Source organism: Dromaius novaehollandiae, chromosome 1, assembly GCF_036370855.1.
Source record: "Dromaius novaehollandiae isolate bDroNov1 chromosome 1, bDroNov1.hap1, whole genome shotgun sequence".
NCBI classification, from domain to species: domain Eukaryota; kingdom Metazoa; phylum Chordata; class Aves; order Casuariiformes; family Dromaiidae; genus Dromaius; species Dromaius novaehollandiae.
Window position 1 is genome coordinate 53,310,100 of NC_088098.1, and position 23,731 is coordinate 53,333,830.

A 23,731-nucleotide genomic window follows, 5' to 3' on the forward strand; every position below is an offset into this window, starting at 1 on the left:
TTTGGTTATTTTGAATGTCATAACTTTATTGAGACACCAGTAGTTACCACCTTCACTTTGTTAACCACAAATATATAGGACATTGTAAACACAGGTGCCAAGGTGGCGGGGTTCACTGTAGTTGGAGTTTAGAACAGACGGGGTGAAGGTCGGAGGGGGAGGAGGGGTGAAGGGACACTCGGGCTTAGACAAGTCCACTCTGGGGATCCTGTATGTGGCGGGCCATCCATGAGTCATCGTATATACGTATATATGTATAGCTTTATATTATACATCTTTTTAAATATATATATATAATATATATACTATACACAGGCAGTAATGCTGCAGGGGGAGGGGCAGAGCAGCCCAGATGGTGCTAGAGATGTCACAGAAGCAGCAGAGAGTTGTTTGGATGAATGGTTTGGACTTGCTGCATGAGGTGGCCTCACTGGGCTCCTTGCCTTGGTCACACTCTTGAGACCGGAGCGGAGCCTCCTATGGGAGCCATCCTGCAACGCTGCCTTCCCCGGTCCTGTCAAGCGCTTATGAGGGTGCAAGATGTGGGACCAAAGACGCCCTCCTCCCCTGAGGGAACTGAAAGGAATAATGCAGAGGGGAAGGGTGTACAATGAGGTGACAAACAGCACGGTGGGGATGTGTGTGAGCTGGGGACGGGGTAACCTTGTTCCTCAATACCCATCAGGAGACTGAAGTGATAGGTAGAAGTGGGGCAAAGTTTCATCACCTCTTTGCCCTTCACAGCCCCAACTTCCATAAAACAGTCCTTGGGGGTTTCACAAGACAAGAGGACATCGAGGGACCTGTGCTCACAACAGGGGATGGCATTTGACTCAGCAACATAATCCTCTGTAATCCAGACAAACAGCAGAGGGGGGAGAAAGCCTTCATATCATTTTGCTTATATGGCCTTCCCTCTAATCCTTAGAGTGAGACTGATCTGACCCACGTTTAGGTTCTAAAAGGGACATGTCCTAGCCAGCTGCCCAGGCCTTGCCTATGGCCCTCAGAAATAGGCAGCACCTTAACAGAAGTGCCTCAGGCAGACAGGCTAACCAGCCCTTTGGACAGGGCTGTATCTCTCATCGGCTGCAGAGCCAGTCTATGCCATGGGAAACTTCATTTTAAAGAGCTACATACAAAGAAGATGAATCCTATCCCCAGGCCTGTTGTCACTAGGCCTCAATGGCAAAGGCTTAAAGGAAGTTAACCCAAGGAGCGTATGCCTTCTCCTATGAGCAAAAGCAAAAAGTTGCTGAAGTATGTACTATTATAAAGCATTCCCTGCCACAGCAGTCCCTGTCCTGCAACTTACAATGAGGAGGAAAGGGACAGAGAGGTGGGAAGTAACCCAGGATGAAGCCACCTAGCTCACCTCCCACTGGCAGGCCTGCTTTGAGGGAGAGGCCTGTTCCCACCTCAGGCCCACCAGAGCCCATCAGTTACATGAGGGAAGCAAGCCAAAGAGGATGCAGAAAAGCCTCCTCAGTTGTCAGCCTCAAAGGATGTTTAGCCACTCATGCAGCTCAAATGAGAGAAGGGACAGGTAAGACAGTCCCATGCTATACCCCAAAAGAGACCCCTAGGTGAGACCCCTCCCCCAGGCCTGACCCATACTTCCTTCCCATAGGCCCAGTCCTTCACCCTCCTGATGAGTGGGGACAAGTTATGGGCAGTTCCTCCTGGAAAGTACAGTGCATTTTTATGCTGAGGGCTGGTTATTTATAGCTTCCTCCTCTCCTTGGTTCCTCCCTTCCCACCTCACCCAAAATGAAAGCATGAAGGATGATATAGATGAGCCTGGGTGAGTACACTAGTTTTTCTCCTCCTCCACCTCATCTTTCTTTCTGTGCCCTCTCCTGGCAGAAGAGACGGACTGGAGGGAGCTCCCCCTGCAGCCACAGTCATGACAAATCTCTCTCAATAAAGTAACCCCCTCCCAAACCTAAATATTAGGTTGGTCCCACAGAAGAAGAAGCCTGAGGGGCTTCCTTCTGAAAAATACCCTTCCTATTTACAGTACTGTTTTCAAAGCCACAGAGCAAGGGAGGTACCAAGTTCCTCCTCGTGCTTCAACCAGGCCTACTAGTCCCCCTCTCCTCCTTTACTAGTGGTTAACCACAAGCAAGGGATGGCAAACCATGGGGAAGGCTGACCACAGCACAAGTCTGCAGGCAACGTCTCAGCCTCTCCCATGTCTCTTCCTCACCCCTGCAGGCAGGTCTAGCAGCCCTTAAGAGTTCGAGACAACAAGTAGAAATTGTGCCTATGTACAATGGAGAAATTGCCCTCCCTTTGGGGCCTGCAACTCTAGGTTTTCTACCCCTTCCCTGTCAAGGTGGGAGAGCTGGAGAGAAGTGACACTAGAAAGAGGGGAAGGACTGGTAACCCAGATGTTTTATGCTGTCTTAATGGCAATCCTGATGAAAGAGGACTCATTGTCCTCCAGACAAGATGTCTGGCTTGAGGTTGTGCGAACATCTTGTCTGGAAGACACTGAGTCCTCTTTCCCAACTCCTGAAGGTGCTACAGAAAATGGGTTGAACACACAGGGGAAGCACCTATGGGTTTGGGGTCTGCTCCTGATCTCTGCCACTCAGGCCAGTGTTACTGTGCTCTGAGAGGTGTCTGTGCTGGGAAAAATTGTCCAGGTGGCTATTGCTGAATTATTTCCCTTTAGGTACATTATCTTCTGGAATAAACATTACTTCTATTGTGGAATAAATAGTGTGCTTCCAGAGCAGCATCTCTACTTGAAACAAAATCATCAGGAGCATGGAAAAGCATCCATACGAGCTCTGTCTGGCAGTCACTACTGCCACCTAGGTGAGGCTTTAAAGACAGCCAGGATTTCAGATGCTGCAGAAGAAGCACTATGTAAGGTATAGGAGGGCCAGTTTTCAGAGAGCTCAGCCTGGCCTCAACCAATTTTGCAAGGACAGAGCCCATTTCACCTCACTTTGCTGAACTGCACACTAAGACCTCCTCCCCATCTGAGTGGGAAGCAAAGCACAAAGCTCAGCTGGGAAGGCACAGGACTCTTTACTACTTGGTTATACCCCTGTGTAACAGCCAGACACAGGCTGGCCATCATAGCAGCAATATTTCTTGCCGGGGGAAGTCCTGCTCCATTCCTACATGCTACAAAGATGGTGTCAGTAAGAGGCTTTGCAGTCTAGTAGCAGAGGAAAGGAGGAGGATTCAGCAGGGCATGAGAGAAACTAGCTTTTTTCTCCTCCTCCTCCTCCTTCTGCCCAAGGCAAAATGGCAAAGCTGTCCTCTCCTTCTGATTAGACTCTCTCAAACAGTGCGGCTGGGGACAAGGACTTCCTAGGAGCACATCTCCTCCATCTTTCCTCCCAAAAAGCCTGCACCTTGGTGCCAGGGACTCAGGGACAGCTCCCCTGTCCTGCTTCACTAAACACAGTGCTAATCTGAGAAGAGCTGCAATTAGGACATACAGATGAGGGGAAAAACACAACTAGCTCAATCCAAAAGGACCTGGGGACAGAGTGACTCTCATGGCACTGTCCTTCTATTCTACTCTGTCAAGTCTCTTCATCTAAATCTACAGATGTGTCTGTGGTTTTGCAACTCCTCCTCCTTCCCCTCCCACTTTATCTCTCTATGCTCCCTCCCCCTCTTCCCCCCTGCTCAATACCATTCCTCCCCAAATCCTCTAAAAATAAAGCATCTCTCCCTCATCCATGTGCATCAGCGTGTGAGAGAAAAGCACCTTTGTTTTTGCACGCCTGCGTGGGGACCCCTTTCCCACTCCCCCACCCACCTCCAGCCCTCCCTTCACCCTTGCATGCCTGCATGCTAACTCTCACGCCTTCCCCCCTTCTGCCACCTCATATATTCCCTCCCTGAGCAACCAGGCCTTGGGCCCAACTCGGATGCTCTACTCCAGCCTTCAGCAGCACCAGCTCTCCTAGGAACACCTCAGTCCCTGTTTCCTTCCTTTCCTCCTCCAGTGCCTTTTTCCTCTGCTCTGCTGGTGCCACAATCCCTCTCTCCTGTCCACCAAGAGAATGAGCCAGATCCTTCCTTCCTGTGGTGAGGAAGGAGGGAGAGAAGGGAAGGGGGGACCCTTCTTGTTGCGACACAGTGACACATTTGGAATAACTTGGTTCTGGCAGGTAACTCTGAGGGCAGGAGGAATAAGTAATGGGGCGCTTTTTTTAAAAAAACAATAAATAAAAACAGATGACCCAGAGGGCTGGAGCATAGCTGAGAGCCACCTCTTGTGCCACAACGCACGTCTGTTTTGTGCCTTGGCTTTTTGTCAGCAGTGGGAAAGGGGCAGAAGGGAAGGGGGAAGGGGAAGGGGCATCGGTGGCTCAGTAGTTCTGCGTTTGGTACCCTTGTGTCTCAGTGTCAAAAGCGTCTGCAGGAGGGGGCTGCTGGTACGTCCCCACCGTATCTGTAGCATCCTCCTCATTCGTGTAGGGAGCATAAGGCATGCCGGAGTCCTGGCTTGGGTCCATGTAGTCCTGGGAGAAGAGGGCCGAATCGGCACCCAGACGGAAACGCTGATACGCCAGGAATGCCTGGCCCACCTTTTAAGGGAGGAGGTACAGGAAAGAGATGGGAAGCGGGGAGGGGACGAGAGAAAGAGAGGGGGAACGTACCGAGAAAGAGAAACAAACAAAAGTGGGGTTAGTAGTGGTTACGGATTAGTGTGTGAAGGCCATCTAGAAGATCACCGGTAAAACCCACCTGAGAGCAAGGAGACTTAGACTGCCCCTCAGAAAGCGTGAGCCCACTGGGAGAGAGAGGGGGGTGAACTAGGACGGCCGTAACTCCAGCTGGCTGTGTGTAGCCTGCTGGGGCTCACAGCTGTCTCTGAGGTGTGCTGGGCATCTTCTGCTCAGTGACGGGGTTTCACTGACATGGCACAGATTGCAGAGGCTCAGACAGCCTGTGGATATCCAGTTAAGAGTCTCCTGCCCCTGGGGAGGCAATCTGCCTCAGCTCCACCTCAGGAGGTTCATCTGTTGGACTGGACATATGAGCCGTTTCACCTGGAGCCCCCAGAGGCCAGGAAGGAGAGCAGGATTTGACCCATAGTAGTGAGGTAGCGGTCACCCCCAATAACCCCTTCACTGCAGTTAACCAGCCAACATCTGCAGAAGGCAACACGGACCTTGAGAAAAAGGGCAGGGAGGTAAGGTAGCCATTTCCCAGACCAGGGTAGTTAACAAGTGTGCTGCTGCCTCCTGCCTCAGACACTGGAGGCAAACTGCTCTTTGGTGGATTGAGGGAGCCTTGGCACAGGGTTTAGCATTGCACACCCCAGCACGCATGGCTCCTCTTCCCAGAACATCCCTGATAGAAGTGAGAAGTCAAGCAGGTCAGGGACTGCCCTGGGGGAGAGGTTTGGGGAGGAAATGGAAAAGATGTATTGGTGGGAGCAGATGGTGTCTCCTGGACGAAATATTAGGTCTGATCAGTCATCGAGAGAAAGGCACAATGGGGTTACTCAGGATTAGTTAGGGTGCAGGTGAAGGAGAGAAGGGGGGCAGAAGAGGAGGAGAAGTTGCCAATTCCAACTCCCAATGGGAAACTACTCATTCAGTGGACAGCCTGGCCCATTCCCATTCAAAGGCCCATCTCACTCTGCAGTGATGCCATACTGACACCCATGCTCAGGGAGTTGGAAATGTCTGTGCTTAGTGACCTCCTCCATCCGCAGCCCCTTCCCTCATGAGTGTGAGTAGTTAAGGCAGCAAGGATGGGGAGTTAGGGAAAAGCGTGTTGTATTCTTCCTGAAAAGTAATGTCTCTGAGTCTCCGGAAAGCCAGAAACATGAGAGCGCCCTGTGAGGAGAGAGAGGGGTGTGGGGAGGAGAATCAGTATGAAAGAGCAAACCAGAGCATTTGACTGAAATAAAAAAAATGAAAGAACTGGAAGAAAGGCTGCCTCTTCAGCCACCTGCAGCCCATGCACAGGAGAGGACCATGATAGGTGATGGCATTCTGCTGAGATCATTTCTATGAAAAAGAGTCCTAGGGGACCCCTTGCAAAAGCCTTGACTATTGTCACACTTTTTGCCAGAGCCTGAGAAACACTGCTGTTTGCAATGGGCCTTCAGCAGCACCCAGAGCGCAGGACACAGCTTGTAGGGGGACACACTTATTGCTGTCACTTGTCCCCGCTGTCATGTTGGCAAAGGTGTTGGCTGTATAACTCTCACAACCCCTGGCAACCCCCCTCCCTCTATGACAGCTTTGTTGTGTGACAGCATCCTTCCTATCTGGGCATAACTGCCCCAAAATAACACCTGCAGGGAGAAGAGGAGATAAGGCCACAGAGAGTTACACAACGAGCACACTTTAGCTCTCACATACATGCTCTTTTGCAGTAGCCTATATGTGGAGGGCTGATAAAATATCTCCTTGAACAGATGCACCCAAGGCACTCACAGGGAGACTGGCCTAAAATGCTGTCCTCTTTGGCTCTCTCTTATCACTACAGACAAAAATCACTCAGAACTAGGGCTTTGGGGGCAGGGACGTCTTAAGACACTCCACCATCATTTTCCTAAGAGACTCAGTGAGGCAGAGCTGCCATCATGGGTGCAGACTGCATCATGAGAGCTGCGAGGGACACAGAATGCAGTCTCTTGTGGCCACTGGTGACATTTCACCAGATAAAAGCAAAGCAGGGAGAGACGGATGCAGCCCCAGGCCTGGAGCATCCTTCTATCTTCAGTGTCCGAGAGGTGCCAGTGCTGTTAAATTTCTTTGATGCACAGGGAAATGTTGCTTGGGGAGGCTGCAATATGGGACTCCCATTTCTGTCATACTTATTAATGCTCTAGCACCTTCTTCCACATAAGGATTGAAGTCTTTGTTCCCAAGCTGGCTCAGAGGCCATGTGAACTGGGATTTCAGAGTGAATCAGTCTTAGGTAGGCACCTTCTATCCCCACAAGCGAATACATTTCAGAGGACGCTTGATCCAACGTCATGGCTGTTTTACTCACCCAGGTGAAGATGGAGAAGAACGAGAATGTGATGGCTGCTCGGGCTGCATCCCCTCCCTCATTCATTGGGTTGTCCTCTTCTTTTGAAACTTGCCATTGGTTGGTCAGAAAGCAGAAGCCAACAAACCACAGGAATGCCCAAAAGGCTGGGATGGACCACCACCATCATACCAAACGGGAAGAGGAGAGAGATCAAGAAGGTAAGTGTGAACAGATCATAAACACACTATTTCTCTTGAACTTTTGACCCTGTGAGATCCTCTACTGTGTTACAGACTGGGCCAAACTCTGTGCAGCCTTTCTAAACCTCGGTGATGGTCAAATTGTCAAGGTGACAATAGGCGTCTGCAGAAAGTGCCTCAGGAGTGTTAGTGTGAGTTTTCATTTGAATTCACAATTCTGTCCTGCAAGGACAAATGAAGAGCAATTTCTTCCAAGGGAACTGCAGAAGAGTGGGAAGCAACCAGACAAAGTTAAGGCCCTTACATTGAAGAGAGGTATTGAGAGATCATTAACATCCTGCACTGTTTACTAATAGCATCTGTTTTACACCTTTTCCAAAAGATGAGTAACACTCTACAATAGTAAACAGGATAGGAAAAAGCACTGGAAAACAAAGACAAAACAGCAAGGGCACCACAGCGTTTTCCTGCAGGGAGACTTTAGATCACAGCACCCTGGGAAAGGGGTCAAGACAGGGAGAGCTGGAGCTTGGAATGAGATTGGCATCTAGTGGGGAGGAATGAGACTAACCCTCTCCCCCAGGTGAAACCAGATGCCTGGTGGGGAGGGAAAAGGACATCTGTAAGTGGTAATGAAGCTAAATGCTTGCATCTTTGGAGCATGTTCCTGTTCCTTCCCCTCTCTGCATCCCATTAGCTATACACGGGACTGCCAGACAAGAGGCAAATGTGCTAAACATGAACAAACTTCCAAGCCAGAAGTCCTAAACAAGTTCAGATGCTGGAACTGCTCCTGCTCTCACTCCACTTGTGGCTCCTTTCATGAGTTGTAGGGGAATTTTGAAATGGAGAAGTTTCACTGTATTGCTGTCATAAACCAGGACAGTGACTCAGGATCACAGCATGATCATGATGCTATTGACTTGGTTTACACATGCATACACACACATGCTCTGTCTGTCATTTCTACACACTACTAGGGATGGAGAGAATCTGACTGTAAATTAGAATAAGACTCAGTGTCTCAGCACAGGGAATGCTAGGTGACTAAGGAGGAATGATTTAGTCAGCCTGCATGAGATTCTCACCATTTATTTAATGTTGAAATATACGTGGTTCAAACACTCGTGCTGAAGCTGGAAAAGAACATACCATCTCCGGACATCTACGCCCAGCCTTAGCAAGCACAAACATGCAGGAAGACAAGACATGCTGATCCTAAAGGACTCCCTCTAAGCTGTGTCTATAGAGAACAGCAGAGAGGCATCAGCCAGCCTCTTCTTTCTTTTGAAGATCATGTTTGTTGCAGTCCATCACTGACAGCAGAACAGCAGTGTGTGTACACACTTGGGCCCACCACACAGAGCTGCCTTCAGTCTCCTTAACCCACTACTGGACCACAGTGAAGCTGCCTGCAGAGCTGCCACTGAAAGGAGGTCATTCAGAGAAAGCGTGGAAGAGAGAAGTAGTGAAGGGGGAGAGAGGAAGAATGACACTGTAAAAAAGAAGGCAAGAAGAAGAGTTTGGCTGAGAAGAAGAGAAAGGAAAGGGAGAGAGGGAAGACCTGAGAGAGTAAGAAGCCCAAAGAGTTCTCTGCTAGCAGGAAGCCTGGCACGTGAGGTGCTAAAAGATCCTTCCCTCTCCCTAGCCCATGGTGGAGAGGGCACTATGCCAACTAGCCAGGAAGCTTACCAGAGACTCCGATGTCCGAGAGAACTGCCTTCTTGCGATCTTTGACGCTGCTGATCTGTGGGAAGTAGGCATCCAGAGCCAGGTAGAGAAGGCAGCTGAGGAAGGCGAGGACACCCACAGTAATGCCATAGTTGCAAGCATTGCGATTGCGGTTGAAAATACAGTGCTCTTGTGTCTCGTCCGGGCGGTTCACATACCCTTCATTGACAATGGAGCCAAACACCACGATGGAGAACACCTGGTGGGGAGGGAGGCAGGAGACACATGAGGCAAGTCTAGTCTCTGGACCAGCACGCAGGAGCAGAGCTCCACACAGGATGGCTGCCCTTCATAGGCATCTCTCTGTTGTGCAGAGCTCCTGTCCCACTGCGTTGTCTGGACTATAGACATGGGGAATTTACTGGGGAGATGGTTTTATTTTATTTCTGAGGATTAACTTAAAATAGGACACTTTTAAATTGATTCGTTTTATCCATCTGATCTAAACCGATGTAAAACAGTGTCAGTCTAGAGGAAGGGCGGCTTCCTGAAGACACACAGGGAGTCAGCATGGAGTGTAAATTAGGATACAGTTTTGGTAGAGGTGTCTGTGTACAACGGCTCCAAGTAGTGGAAATCCTCCTAATCTGCATTTATTTTCCCACCCACTCTTTCTCCTACTAGGAATTCATTGTTCCTACCACACATTTGTTCACTAATTTTATCTATCCAGCTACTATTCTATTACTATTCTATTTTCCCTATTCACCCTCCCACAATCCACAACTCTGCTTGCTCTGCAGGTCTATTCTGCAAGGCTCCCTCTCTCCCCATCTCCCTGCACTTCATACATCTGCTCTCTCCCCTAGTTTTGCATCAGTCAAACACATAGCACCATCTATCCTTCTGCTCACACGCATACTCTGCCCACTCATCCATATGCTGACACACCTCCACCCTTCCCCATGGATTTCATGAGACAAACACCACCCCTCTGGATCCACCTGGCAGGCCAAGTGCATATGCAGCATCCGTCAGTTTTGGCTGCCCCAAGTGGCAGCACAGGCGATTCTGCATGGCTTCCTTCCCTAGTCCAATGCCACTGTTCATCTGCTCCTCAAGTTGGGCCTTTTTATGTATTTTATCACTTCTTCCAGCCATTCAGAAAATCTAAGTGAATAAAGCGGATCCACTCAGAAAGCACAAGGGATGGATAGATTCTCTCCTCTCTCTTCCCATCCACTCACATTGCACTTGCTCTATCTGTTCCCATGCACTGGGTAACAGACCATTCACTTTTGCTTGCTGGCTCAACACATTTATCTACCTCTCTGCTCAGGGAGTCCTCCCCTCTCTGCCCATTCACTGGCACAATCTACTTTTGCTACTCTTCTGACTCTTGCACTTACAGTCTTTGTAGGTAATACCAAAAGCTGATCAAAGCTGCAGAAGAAGAGCCCCCATTATTCTTCCCTACCTGCCACTGCCACTACAGCTGCATGTTCTTTTAAATCAGGTAGAATTAAGGGTAAGTCCAGGTAGAAAGTCATAATCCGCAGTTATCAGTTTAATCTTCATGCACTGACTTAGCCTTTGTCTCCTGCTACAAGGCCTTCTTTCTTTGACACAGCAGGTTCACTGAAGCAGAGTGATATTTACAGCAGCCCCCACCTTCAACTCAAATAAACTTCATATCCCAAGCACAGCTTCCGCTCAAAGCCATGGGAGAAAAAGAGGAAGATTACAGTGGCATGTACAGATTTTTCTTCACAGGGGTATCTTGAGACCTCAGAAGGCACAGTGTGTGTTAGACACAGACCTTCCAACTCCAGCAACTGTGGTGCCAGACAGTTGCTTTTCACAGTAATCTTTTGCTTGGCAGTTTTGAATGGTGACGTATGTAAATCTGCAAACAAGTTTCTGGAAAGTGAGCCACCAAACACATGCAGAGAAACCTTCCTGAGTACGTGCAGCAATTCTCTCAGCTGCCTGCAAGGGCCCCAGGTATATGGGCAATGGGACCTCAAGAGTGGAGCACACACACTTGTGATGTGCACTAGGATTTCACCATGCCGCTCTGCTAGCAGGGGAGTTATCTCCGCAACAGGAGCCTATCATGCGGCAAAGCAGGGAGTGCAGTAACCACTTCCCAATCCCTGAAGTGAAGCAGCAAACAAAAAGAAGGGATGGCCAAGTCCCCTGCAGGGAGTGGAGGTAGCTCTGAGGATTTGCTCAGTCAGAAGGACACCAGTACTGCTTAACCTGTCCACGGTGTCCTCTCCTGGCCCTTGGATAACTAAGAAAGCAAAGAAGCTGCTTTGCAAACACAGGGATGAATAATTGGTTGATAAGTGCCAATCCGATACATAATCTGTCATCAGTGGGGCTGGAGGCTTCAGATCCACAGTGCAGACCCCTGTCTCAGTCTTTCTCTCCTCACTGGTCCCCACCCACTGGCCCTTATTTTCTCACTTGGCTCTCAGGCCTAGTTTCCTTGCCCATCCAGGCTCCATCTCTCTTTATCCTCAGCCTTCCTCATCCCAGTCTATTCCTTCCATGCCTTCCCCCTCCTTGCCTTGGTCAGGCTTTTGTCCCCTCTACTTTCTATTCAGGAGGTTCCCTTCTCCTTGCTGACTAGGTGCTATGGGCAAAGGCAATGAGGGCACCTGGGATCAATAGTTTTCCTGCTCTCAGTGTTTGTGCCACAAGGACCCGTGGCATCAAGAACCAGAGGAAAAAGCTTGCTCACAGTCCCTTGCAGTCAGACAGATGCTCCATGTAGACCACGCTTCAGCTGCCGAACTCTAACAAGTTATCGATTGAAACTCATATTATTTTTTCACCCCAAGGCTCATAATTTGGTCACATTTGGGTTGCTGACATTGGACGTATTTTTGACACACTAGAGCAAACTAACAAAGCTGGAAGCCAATGCTCCTAAGCACAGGGACTGCATGGTTTCTCAGAAAGTTCACCAGAGTCTTTTAAGCATGGAAGTAAAACAACTTATTTTTCCTCCTCCTTGCTCTTGAAAATCGGAGTGGATCTTTTTTTTTGCTGAAATTGCCTGTGAAAAACAAGAGCACATAAAAAACCTTTCTGCTTGAAGCAAACACCTAGGCTTCAAAATTTCAGTCTGAATGGTTCAGAAGGTCAGCAAAACTGCACACAATTAAATATAGCATCTTTTAATGGGAAGTCTTGCACACCTTAACTACAAACTGTGTTGACTGCTCTGCCTCGGATAATTTTCAGTAAGCACTGTATTCCTCTAACCTGAGGGAGAGCTGACAAACTCCTTGAATTCACGTCTGACTGTGAGGCTGTTACCAGAGCTGACACTGTCACCTGAAATACCAGTCTCCTTATATTGGGATTACAAAGTAGGTGCCTGGTTTTCCACAGCATTAGACAAAAAGCATATCTTCTCTTTGGAAGATGAGAAACAATCTCAAAAGAGGAATAATCTGGGATTAATTTTTGGTTTCAGGGATCAAAAATGATATAATGTTAATTGTCTGACTTGGGTCAACCCTTCCAACAAGCTGTATGGTGAATCTCTGCTTACTCATTATGGATGAGTGAACTTCTCTAATGGTCTCTCCCCAGAGACACCTCTGTTTTCTCTGCTCATATCCTGATACACATTTTCGCTCTGCTTGGATTTATTGCTGGCCTGGAACAGCCTTCACCTGGGAGTGAAAGAAGCAGAGTAATTCCTTTTTGCATTTGTTCTTTTATACCTATGTATGTTGGCACTTTGTAAAGAACAAGTTCAGAGTCATAGGACCACAGGGACATCTCACTCTCCCCAAATTTTAAAGCAGAGGTAGCAAGTCTAACTTCCTTTCTCCATGTTTTGTCAGACAAGATGCTACAACTTCTTTCCTATGAAGAGTCACACGGTAAAGTTGCTTCTCAGCCTGAAGGTACCCAAGATATAATTTACTGCCAAGCATCTGGTTTAAGACAGTCTTAGTAGTTTTCTGAAGAGATTCCATTAGGGGTATTCTCATTTGTGAGTATAACAAGTCACTGCAAATGCCTATCATCTGCATCCTAAAATAGCCACCCCAATGTACTGTCTGCCATTAGTACAGACCACAACACAGTGCTCTAAGGGATTTCTCTTTCTCTCTGTGTTTTTCTCACTATGGATATCTGCTCTGGTATTCATAATCCATACTCTGTTCCCTGGTACGCCAGAGAGGGAAAGGTTAGTGGCAGGGGGGAGGGCTTGCTCCCCGTGTCAGCCTGCCACTGCCTTCACCAGACAGCCCCTCACAGCAGGACGCCGCAAGGATCATCAGTGCACTGAAGCATTCAGCTGGACTAGATAAAACAGAACGGGCAAGAACTGGCAGGCGAAAACCAGAAGTTTCAAACCGATAGCCAGAGCTGGACAGCAGGAGAACAAGCAATCGCTGTTGCAGTTTGCTTGTTTTATCTCAGTGATATCAGTGTACCCAGAAGTTATTGCAATTGCACAGCAAAACAATTTTCTAGAAAAGTGGTAGTTATGAAAGCCCAGATCTTGCAGCCCTCAGAAAAAAACATGCTGCACATCTAATCCACAGCAATTATTTCTTGTCAGTAAGAGGGTGACTGGAAGATCACCAACTTAGCAAGTTATCATAGAAAGATCAAGCATTTTGTATTTCCTTGATTTTGCAATCCATGTGTGTGCAAGGATAACCCAAGCAGTGGGTACAGTATGAATGTCTGTATGGATTATAAACAAAAATCCAAAAAGTCTGCAAGGATGAACCATTTATGCTTCAGTTTTCATCACATCTGCATCACTTACAAAGACACACTGACCATTAGCAGCACTGATACAACCCTTTTTCCCCTGTGCATTACTGCTGCATGTTACTTATATTACAGAAATACCCCGATTTGTACAGCAAATCCCCATTTCACAAGGCCTTGTGCATACCAACTAGGTAAACGGATCAAAATGCATGTACAGGTGCAAAGACAAGATGAGGTAAGAGGGGAAGATAGCAGGAGTATTCTGACTGAGATGTACAAAATACATTGAGATGCACAAAAGTTAAGTGATTTGTCAAAAGACTTACAGGAAACAAGCACAAAGCACTGAATCCTCATATTCCCCAGTGCAGCACAGTGCTTTCATTGCAAACCATTCTCCCATTCTGTAGAAGGAGGTAATTAGCTGCTTTCTTATGCTCAATCATGAAAAACAGTCATCCATAGCTTTGTGTACCTCAGTGGCCTCATTTCTTCAGGCAGTCTGTTTAAGTAAGTAAACAGGATTTAAAGTAGCTACAATTTTAGCTTGACAAGGTTTGCTTAAGCCTTCAAGAGCAACTTTAACTGGCCAGGTGTGCAACCTGTTTGAAGGTGCACACTTATGGCATAAGCAGTAATATGTTCTGAAGGAGATCTGGCTGAGTCAGCATTGCTGCTGGGACCCTGCTTTTCTTGACTTCACTGCTCCTTAAACATTGCGTCAACACAAGTTTTTGCAATTATTTTTCCAGACTTTTGTTTTCACTGAAGAACACCAAGACCCAGAGCTAGGCAATCTGCACAGCTGACAAAGACAGAGGATCTTTCTCCCCTTTCTCTTCTTTCTCCAGACCCACCTGCAAGCACTTTGAGCTCAACTGTATTACCCAGGACCAGGGCTGGTCTCTATTCCAGCACAACACTGATGCCATTTAATCTTTGAGAGCTTCCTGGAGCTCCCTGGTGCAAGGGGACACAGCTCAAACTGCTCCAGGTGCTGTACATTGCCCACTGCAGGGCTGGCATGTTCTGCAAAGTCTGTGCTCCACATATTTTCCTCTTATTTCTCCCCCTACTCCCCATACGCCTGCCTATAGACCTAGAATATTTGGTGTTTTTCTGGTACCCTGTCAATAAAACCGGCGGAGCTTACCTCTCTACTCCTGTCAGCTTTCATGGTTGGGAGAGCTCTGTTTCTGTTGCTCTGGATTCACATCGTTATTTGAGGAGTTTTAAAAACAAGCAGAGACCTTTAGTGAGGTTCAGGTGGCAGTTCCCCAGGGCTGTGCTCTCCAAGGGAAGAAGTGCTCCTAAAAAGGAGTCTCTCCGCTCCTTGCCAGCCCTCCCCCAGGTATAAGGCCGTCCCACCCGGACGGCCCTTGCTCGCCTGACAGTATGCTAGCACCATGGCTGAAAGATGCAGGGAAAATGAACCAACGCTGGAGCCCTGCGGGGAGGAGACCAGGAGAGGCACGGCATTCTCCCGTCTCTTTCTCAAGGGGCCTGTGCTTGCCAGTGCAAGCGTGCAAGCATTTGCTATGGCAAGGAAAGTGCAGAATAAACAAAAGGCTGCAGCGTGCCATAAAAGACCTTGTCTTCTCTCACTGAACTGTGGGACCTGATTGTGGCAAAGGCGAGAGACGCCTGGTCCCTCCCCGCCTCCCCGCCACAGGCTCAGCCCCGCAGAAAGCCCTGCAGACCCTCCTGAGCATCATGTGAGGCTTTCCATCATGCTGCCCGTTCCCAGCCGTGCATTACGTGCTTCTGAGCATCATGTGATGTATCCACAGCACAGCGATGCATTAGGATTTTCCTGCCTCTCATCCGAGGAATTTGTCACACTGCCTCCTGACTTCTTTCCTGAGATCTCCAAGATGGTTGTAGCAGGGATGTGGCTGAAGGGGGCTTCTGTCAAGCTGTCTGTTTTGGCTTGCTGAGATGCCCTCCAGTCACAGGCTCTGTCGCGCTGTGTGTTTCCTCTCCCTCTCCTAAACCCCTGCTTTATTCTATTATAAAGAGGAAATAGTTTGGTGACATAATATTCCTCATGGGACTTAAAATCAAATCCACCTCAGAGAGAATGAAGCAATAACCTCTTCTGTGTCTGATCTGGAAATGGCAAGGAATAAATCTATTTAAAAAGAGAGCAAGAACAGGGGATGGTGCAAATGAGAGACTAATCAGAGATGATCTAGTTTTCATTTTCGTTCAGCCACTCACAAATGGAGTTTGTGGAAAGCTTTAGAGAGTCCTGGACAGACACGGATTATTATTATTTTTGTCATTAGACCTACTCATATTTAATTCATTTTGAAGAAAACATATGCAGCTTTTGATAAGCATGGGACTGGCAGCTTGGAAACAGAAGGCCTCTGTTCATTCGCTCCAGCCGGCATCATGTGGGGAGCAAATGCCTCCTGCCCACGGCTTTGATGGCACGTCTGAGCCCTGACCTAGGAGAATCACCTCTGCGTAGGTGGTGGAGGAGGCCAGCCTCCCGGTACACATTTGTCCTTTGTTCCTCTGAACATCTAATGAGGAAAGAGCAAGGGTATGTCAGTGCCCTCCTCCCCTTAGATGCCCAGCTCATTTTCCCTGGCCAGCAGCCGCATGGCACCAGCTTTCCAGCCAGGGCTGAGCTGGAGCAGGTGATGCAGAGGGGAAAGGCTCCACATCCCTAATTCCTGCCATGGGATCTGGAGCAGGGTTACTTGCCAGCCTGCTTTTTCATACCTGGCTTGGCAGCTGACAGGCCAGCCATTAACCCTTTCACCTCCCACCAAAGCCGTGCTCGGGAGCCCTCCATAAAAGCACCCCGCAGAGCCTAGCGTGTTGAACCCTCCCCAGCAGCCCGACCCCAGAGCGATGGTGCAACACAGCTGCCCTCAGAGCCAGCAAGGCCCCAGCTGTGCAGGAGAGCCCTTCATCAGGCCGTTTCCTACTGCTCCATGCACCTCCAGGCTCACCTCAGGGTCCCTAGCTGGGGCCTCGAATCCCCCCGGCAGGCCTGCTTCTCTCTGCACTGAACAGAGACTGCCCCATGGCCAGCACCTACAGCCAGACCATGTGAACAGTCCACCCCGCTGTAAATGTCCCACGTACAGTGGTCTGTGCTGCTTCCCCTCGCAGAGGGAGGAAGAGCTTTCCTGTGCTAAGACATACATACCCCACTGGTATAACAGCAAGCTGTGTGCCTAGATCCCAGAAGGCAACTTCAAGAACCTCAGTCCAGTCCCACAGGCCTCACACTCTTCCTGACTTTTCGATGAAACTATCTTTTGTCCCACCGCTCTTAGTGACAACTCCCTTGGGCCATATCCTCCCTTTTCCATGGTGGCACCCAGGTCCTTCTATGCTTTCCAGACAGTCACCACGTCACCAAGTCACCAGCCAGTGAAGTGACTGTCTGAAAATCACATCTTTTTCCATAAGGAAGAGTTCAGTTTTCTTTCTAGCAATACATCTCTCTCTCCCTGGTTTGGCTGTGCCAACCTAGGTTGAGGACCACTATCTGGTGCTGTCTCTGCCTATTACGGTCACACTAGACCTCTTTGCTGCCCTGTCTTGCTACAGGTGTTTGTCTTAGCCATGTCTCATCGTCATTCAGTTTCTTTGCTTCTCACCTGTGCCTCTCATGTTTTGGAAGAGCAGATTACATGTGATTATCTTATTTTTTGTGCATATTCCGAACTGCTATTTCTCAGATTGTTAGTGGTATCTGCAAATACCATTAACAAGAGATCTGTTCCTGCTCCAAGATCTTTCCTGGAAGTGTTATGTTGGAGACAACATAACCTGCTATAGCCAACCCCTGATCACCCCACAGCTGTGCACTTCTATTGTTCTTCTTTTAACATGGCCTCTCACCCAATTCCAGTGACAGTGATCCTCCAAAAAACCCTTTGGAAGCCAGCACAGGGCAGAGAACTTCACGAAGAACTGTATCTAGAGCTTGCCTCAAGGCACATCCTTTGCACTGCTTCCTTTCCTTTCATCGTGTGCCAACATATCTCACGAGCACACCGCCAGCAGGCATGGTGGCTGGGGCAAAAATCACGTGAACAAGCCGAGGCAGAGTGCATTAGCTAGGGTCTGCGTGGGAACTGCCAGAGAGAGGAACAACAGGCGCAACTGAGGTTAGTGCAGGGGGAAGGGAAGGGAGAGAGCTCATCCAGGGCCCCTTTCCCTTCCCTCCATTTGCACCCATTGGCTTGGGCTGCATTCCCATGTCACATGTGGGGGTCACAGTCATGCAACTGTGCAGCTGTCCCCTGCCCCAAGTCACGAAGGAGACTCTGCTGCTCAACTCCAGGGAGGTAAAACAGGAAAGTCATGGAGAGAAGTAAACTATGCAAGAGGGCCAGGCCTGAATCCCATTCTCACCAACAAGACAGGCAAAAGCCTGTTTCCCAATAGAGAGAACCTCAGATACTTGGGTAAAACATCACTGGGAACATCTAAGCTAAATTTAACAGTGATGAAAAAAAGGTGGAGGTTGCAGCTGGTTTCAGACTGACATGCCCCTCGGGCACTAAGCAGTGCCACTTGCAATAAGTTAGCCATCACTGCAAGTCCATGCTGGGTGTCCTTTCTGTACAGGGATGGGAGGAAGAAGCAAGGGGTGTCGTGGGCAAGGGGTCAGTGTGGTGAGTTGGGGATCCAGTGTAAATGCACAGCAAAGGGCTCTCTGGCATGCCAGAGCTTGCCCTTATCTTCCAGCTTGCAGGCCCCCGAGCAGCTGCGTTGCTAACATGCTTGGAGGCCGTGCTGCTGAGAGCCGATACTGTCAGCTAACAGGGTTGTAAGGTGAAGCCGTTCGTGCTGGGACACACCACGTGTCCTTCCGTCTCCTGTCCGGAGCACACAGGCCCCGGGGAGAGCCGATAAAGCTGTTCCTGATTTGTAGCACACTAGGAGCTGATGCTACCCTCAATCCCAAAATAAACAACGTTCAACCTCCTGTATGACCAGTGTCAAGCCACAGCTCAGAACTTAAATCATGACTGGCCTTGGCCTCAGCACACAGCAAATCCCACTGTGGTGAGGCCTGGAGACAGCAGCTCCCATCCTTCACCTGGCTTGTCTGTTCAGACTGAGCTGTCTTGAACATGCAATGCCTGCAGAGACAGAGAACAGCATTCTGATCTCAGCTTGAAATGTCTACACAAGCCAGGGGATACAGTGGCAACAGCAGCACGTGATGGAGGAGGGCAGACAGCTCTTTTCTTCACTGAACCTCCAAGGGGGCAGTGCCCTTTGGCGTTGGAAGGAGACTCGGCATCTCTGTCCATGTGGCAGGTTTTAATGGGCTGCTTTGCCTGATCAGCTGCAGTTTGAAATATGTTAACCCAAGCCACCTAGCTGGGCCAATTTCCAAAAAGCAAGTTACTTTTGCCCTGTTTGGCTTTTTAGATGGAACACTGCTTTGGTTTCTGGAGTGAGCAGGTTTCCAAGCAATCAGGAGCTCCTGAAATGACCTGTTTCAATTAACATTTTACTTATTTATGGAGCCAGCACCAAGTTCAAAGCCTGCAGGTCACATCCTTCCTTGGAGCTTTCCAGCCCCAAAACAGCTGCTATAGAGCTTGTGGCAGCAGGGCAGAAGGGCTTTGTCTTTGAAAGGAAGCTTGCTGGCTCCACGCAAATGGGAAGGGTGTAAAGGAGCCTTTCATCTCCCCAGCGCGCCTGCTGCGGAGGACTGCAGGTCAGGGTGTGACAGGATTACTCAGGGCTGTGCCCACACCCGTCTGTTTTATTTTTAAAAAGATCTTGGAGCTGCACACTGTAGCACAGCTCCTGTGTTACAGCTGGTGTGTCATCTAAGTGTGCTGAAAACAGGTCTGTACGTCAGGGTGGTAAAAAAAATAAAGCCCGTGCACCCATGTCTTGTCTACTGTAGGGCAGCAGCTGTGTAATTCAGTTCAGCTCAGAGCAGGTCTCTGCATCTCAGCAGTAAAAACAGGGGGGTTGTGTCTCTGTTGGGGCTCAGACTGTTGCTGGCACGGGGAAGCTGCACGGGGGCTCCCAAGCATGGGAGCTTCTTTTGGCAGTGACTTGCTTAGACAAAGCCAGCCACAAGCAAAGGGACACTGCGTGGAGCTACACCTTGGAAGACTGCGACTTGGACTAAACTCCAGGCACCAACCATTACAGGGCGAGTTGCTTGACTTCATCTCTGTTGGAAACATGGAGGGACTTGTTCTCCTCTTCCCCTCAGAGAGGCTGGGAAGGCTCTGGGATCTTCTACCAGCGTATTGGTTTTGTTGGCAAGTCTCAGTCCAGCTGGATCAGACAAGTCCCCTCATTGTGAGACACAGTCCACCACCGATCCCCTTGGAAGCAGTCTCAGCAGAGATGCTCAGGAGACACTGCTCGCTAGGACTAACTGCCCTGCTTGACTAGCTGCTGTTTCATCCAGGCAAAGGTATGTGGGGCAGAGAACAAAAAAGGAATAGCTCGCACCGAAGTTCATCCAAAACTGACGCAGGTACCCTGCAGGATCACCTTCACCACTTGCTAGCACCTATGTCAGGCAGCCTTTTTGTAGGAAGACGCACAAATATCCTGTCTTCCTGCACATGAAGGTCTGCTGGGTCCTACCTCCAATGCACCCAAGAAATCTGAGCTTCCTCATAATAGCGAGTGCTAGATAGATCTTTCTTTACAAACTTATCCCATCTCCTTGTCAGCAATGAGCAACACACATAATCTTCTATCACCTCATCTGCTCCAGATTCTACAGCTCTTAATGGGGAATTGCTGCCATCTAAATTGGACTGCAAACTCCATGGGCAGGAGCCAGTTTTGCTGACTGTTGGTAAAATGCCATACGCACCTCTGTGTCATAATCAAGTCTAAAACACAGCATGACCTGAGCGCAAGGTCATTCCCTTGGGAAGTGATGATGAGAATTTCTGCTCCTTATTGGAGCTCATCGTACATAATGGGCCAAAAGGAGTCTCAAGCTGGCCCTGGCTAAGGAGAAGATGGACCACCAACACCATGAGCAGAAAAAAAAAAAGCACATGAGATCCTAGAAGATGGTCATCGAAGTATTTCTAGTATGTAGTAGAGCAGGTACATGGAAGGACTCCTGCAGAAACCATGGAAAGGGAGAGCCCATCATCACTAGAAGAGTTTGGCTTGTAGAGCCTGGCAATATAAAGGCTAAGCATGGCTGTGATTGCAGTCTATAAACACAGCCAGGGGAAGACACCAGGGAGGGAAAAGTCCCATTTAAACTGAAGGGCACAAGAGCACAAAAACAAATGGATTAAAAAAACAGCCATGAATAGATTTACAGTGGAAGGCCCTCGCCATCAGAGCAGCTGAACTCTCTCCCAGAGGGAGTAAGAAGGGCAAGAATACCAAGAACTATTTTTTTTTCAAGCAAAGTTCAACCAATTTATGAAAGGGGCCATAGAGAATCTGATGCTTACAACCTGAGATAGGACTTGACTGCCCATGAGCAGCCACCTTGGTCTCAAGTTAAAAAAAAAACAAAGAAAAAAACAAAAAAACCACAGAACTAAATACCTGAGGTGACCTTGTGCCTCCCTGGCTGTGCAGAGGGAGAGATGCTAAGGAGGAGAGAAAAAAAACAAGCCAGGGGAAGAACATGAGCAGGAACTTATAGTTAGGGGGAGAAAAGGTACACGCAAAGCCTTGCGCTGTGATAGCCAGACCAGTTTTCCTTCCTGGAGTGCTGACCTGGAGCACCTCCAAGTCCTGCAAAAGGATATTTATTTTTCCGGCCAAGAGCAGGTCTGCCATACACTGCCTGGGGTGAGTCCCATTCTGTCCTCTGTCAAGGTCAGGCAGCTGTGGGTGGCTGTGGGGAAACAACACCAGGTCCCAAAGAGGTCCCAAAGGGATGTTGGTCCCTTTCTTGCTTGGGGACACCTTACAGAGCATGTAGCCGAGCTCAGAGAGCCAACAGCACTTGGGTTACACTGAAGCAGAGAAGGTGCCTAATAAAAAAACATATTTGCTGTCCTCCCTCTCTCCCTCACACCTTTGGGAAGCCAGAATCCTGCAGCGTTTGCATGAAGTCATACAGGAAAAAAAGAAAAAAAGAGCGAGAAAAAGGAAATTCTGTCACAGAGATTAGGAACGGGAAAGCCTTTTTAGGTCACATCATGTCCACCCGCCTCGGGCGCACATGCCGGCTCTGCTTTACCCAGCTCAGGAGCTGGCGGTGCCTCTAGCTCCTCGCCCAGCTCCCAGCAGCAGTGGGAGCACAGACACCCTGCTCGCCGCGATAGCGAGCGATGTGCTGTACCATAAATAAGCCCGGACGGACAGACAGACCAGGCAACCGCATTAATCACATCCGCAGCTGTCTCTGGGCACGGCGCTCTCTGACTACCCTCCGTGCTGCAAGCGGCCATGGAGAAGGGGCATCTCCCCTCACGTGGCAGGAGCAGCCGGTGCCGCTTTGCGTCCGTCCCAGCGGGGGCACAAAGCCCCCTTTCCCCCCACGTGGCAGAGTGGGATAGGGAGCTGGCGCTGCCCGCAGCAGGCCAGGCAACCCCCTCACAGACCCGCCACCCCCAAGCCACCTTCTCTTGTGTTTGTTGCTTCCCCCACACCGTAATTTTTTTATTATTATGTTTTTAAAGCAAGCCCTCGCTCCGGTGCACGTGTCCCCTCGGCACCGTCTCCCGCCCTCCCCTTCTCCTCTCCTGGCTCAGACCTCAATCTCTCCCCAGCTCCGCGTCGCAGCTCGCTCCCTTAATCCCAATGACCTTCTTGCACATACGCCGCAGCCCCAGGGGCAGCCATAGGATCAGTGTCACGGCGAGAGGGCGAGAGACCTTTCCCTGACACCCTGCGAGAAGGGGGCGGGCGGCCTGACGGGACCCCCCTCGCCCTCCCCACGGCTCCGTGAGGCCTCCCAGCCGCTCCTTGCCCCCTTCCCCCTGCGCAGCAGGAAAACAGATTACAGGAGTGGGCGGGAAAGAATTACAGAGAAAAGAGGTTGGGGGGGTGAGGATGAAACGCAGACGGACTGCCAGCCCCACATCTCCCTGCAGCACCCCACCGACCCCACGGCAGCAGAGGGAAACGCCAGTGCTGCAGCACCCGGCCGGGCGCCCCACAGCCCCCTGCCTCCCCCGGCCCTCCACGAAACCACCCAGTCTGCAGGGGGGCAGGTGCGCACGTAACCCCACCAGCCCCAAAAGAGCAGGGAGGGCTCAGAGCCCAGCACCGCTCACCCCTGCCCTCCCCAGGAGGGAGCCCCCACACCAGGCAGCAGCACATCTCCCCCCACATGGCTCCCTGCCCATAAACACAGCTATATGTGCATATATAGGGACACACATGTGTGCACATATATGCAGAGATATACATGGACACACATATGCAGGCATATATAACCATATAGCCAACACATATATACATGGAGATATATCCATATGCATATATGGAGGCATATACACACCTATGTGTGTGGAGATAATACACAGAGAGATATATAGGGTATATATATGGAAATATATCCACATATAAGTGTGCACACAGCTGCATGTGGAGATATGCCCAGGTGCACACCCGTACCCCCAGACGTGCACGCACATGCACACACACATCTGCACACACGCGCGCACATAACACACGCACGGTTACATACGCCCGTGCGTGCGCACGCCCAGAGGGTCGGCGCGGCGGCGGGAGCCCCTCCGCGAGCCCCGCGGCGCCCGGCGCGGCCCGGCGCGGCCCGGCGCGGCCCGGCGCAGCCCCCGGCGCGGCGGCGGCGGCGGCGGCGGCGGCGGCGGCGGCCTTACCGAGGAGAGGAGCCGCAGCAGGGTGTGCGGCTGCCGGAGGAAGGCGTGCGGGTCGAAGGCGCCGCCGGCTTTGCCCGCGCCGAAGGCGCCCCCGTCCATGGCGGCGCCCGCGGGGGTCGGGGTGCGCGGCGAGGCGGCCGGGGGGCTGCGGGCAGGCCGGGCCGGGCCGAGCCGAGCCGAGCCGAGCCGAGCCGAGCCGTGCCTGGCAGCCCGGCGGCGGCGGCGACGAGCCGCGCGCGCTCCCGGCGGTGGGGCGCGCGCCGCGGTGGGAGCGCGCCGGCGGGAGCGCGCACCGCCCCCCCCCCCCGCGCCGCCGCTACAGAGCGGGAGGAGGGGCTGGTTGGG

At 50.3% G+C, this 23,731-nt stretch overlaps 1 protein-coding gene across 3 annotated transcripts; it reads right to left on the bottom strand.

Annotated features, from left to right (window-relative positions):
* SYNGR1 (synaptogyrin 1) lies at nt 1–23,652 on the bottom strand. 3 transcript variants are annotated; one of them, XM_064512269.1, is made up of 4 exons: nt 23,387–23,651; nt 8,865–9,102; nt 6,991–7,136; nt 1–4,562 (listed from the first exon to the last, which is right to left on the bottom strand). In XM_064512269.1, exons 1-4 carry the CDS (start codon nt 23,483–23,485, stop codon nt 4,344–4,346), a joined length of 702 nt encoding a protein of 233 aa, XP_064368339.1. In that variant the 5' UTR covers nt 23,486–23,651; the 3' UTR covers nt 1–4,343. The 3 variants fall into 3 exon arrangements, with proteins under 3 accessions (XP_064368339.1, XP_025957632.1, XP_064368353.1); XM_026101847.2 differs by lacking the exon at nt 23,387–23,651 and adding an exon at nt 14,752–14,906; XM_064512283.1 differs by having other exon boundaries at nt 4,474–5,822; nt 23,387–23,652.
* Between the last annotated feature and the right edge of the window lie 79 nt (nt 23,653–23,731).

Excerpts from the sequence above, each read along its gene's own strand:
- SYNGR1 (XM_064512269.1), bottom strand. The coding sequence starts at position 23,485 with ATGGACGGGGGCGCCTTCGGCGCGGGCAAAGCCGGCGGCGCCTTCGAC. Across the intron at positions 9,103-23,386 it reads TGCTGCGGCTCCTCTCCTCG|GTGTTCTCCATCGTGGTGTT; the intron begins GTAAGGCCGCCG and ends CCTCCCCACCAG. Across the intron at positions 4,563-6,990 it reads TCTTCTCCATCTTCACCTGG|GTGGGCCAGGCATTCCTGGC; the intron begins GTGAGTAAAACA and ends CTCCCTTAAAAG.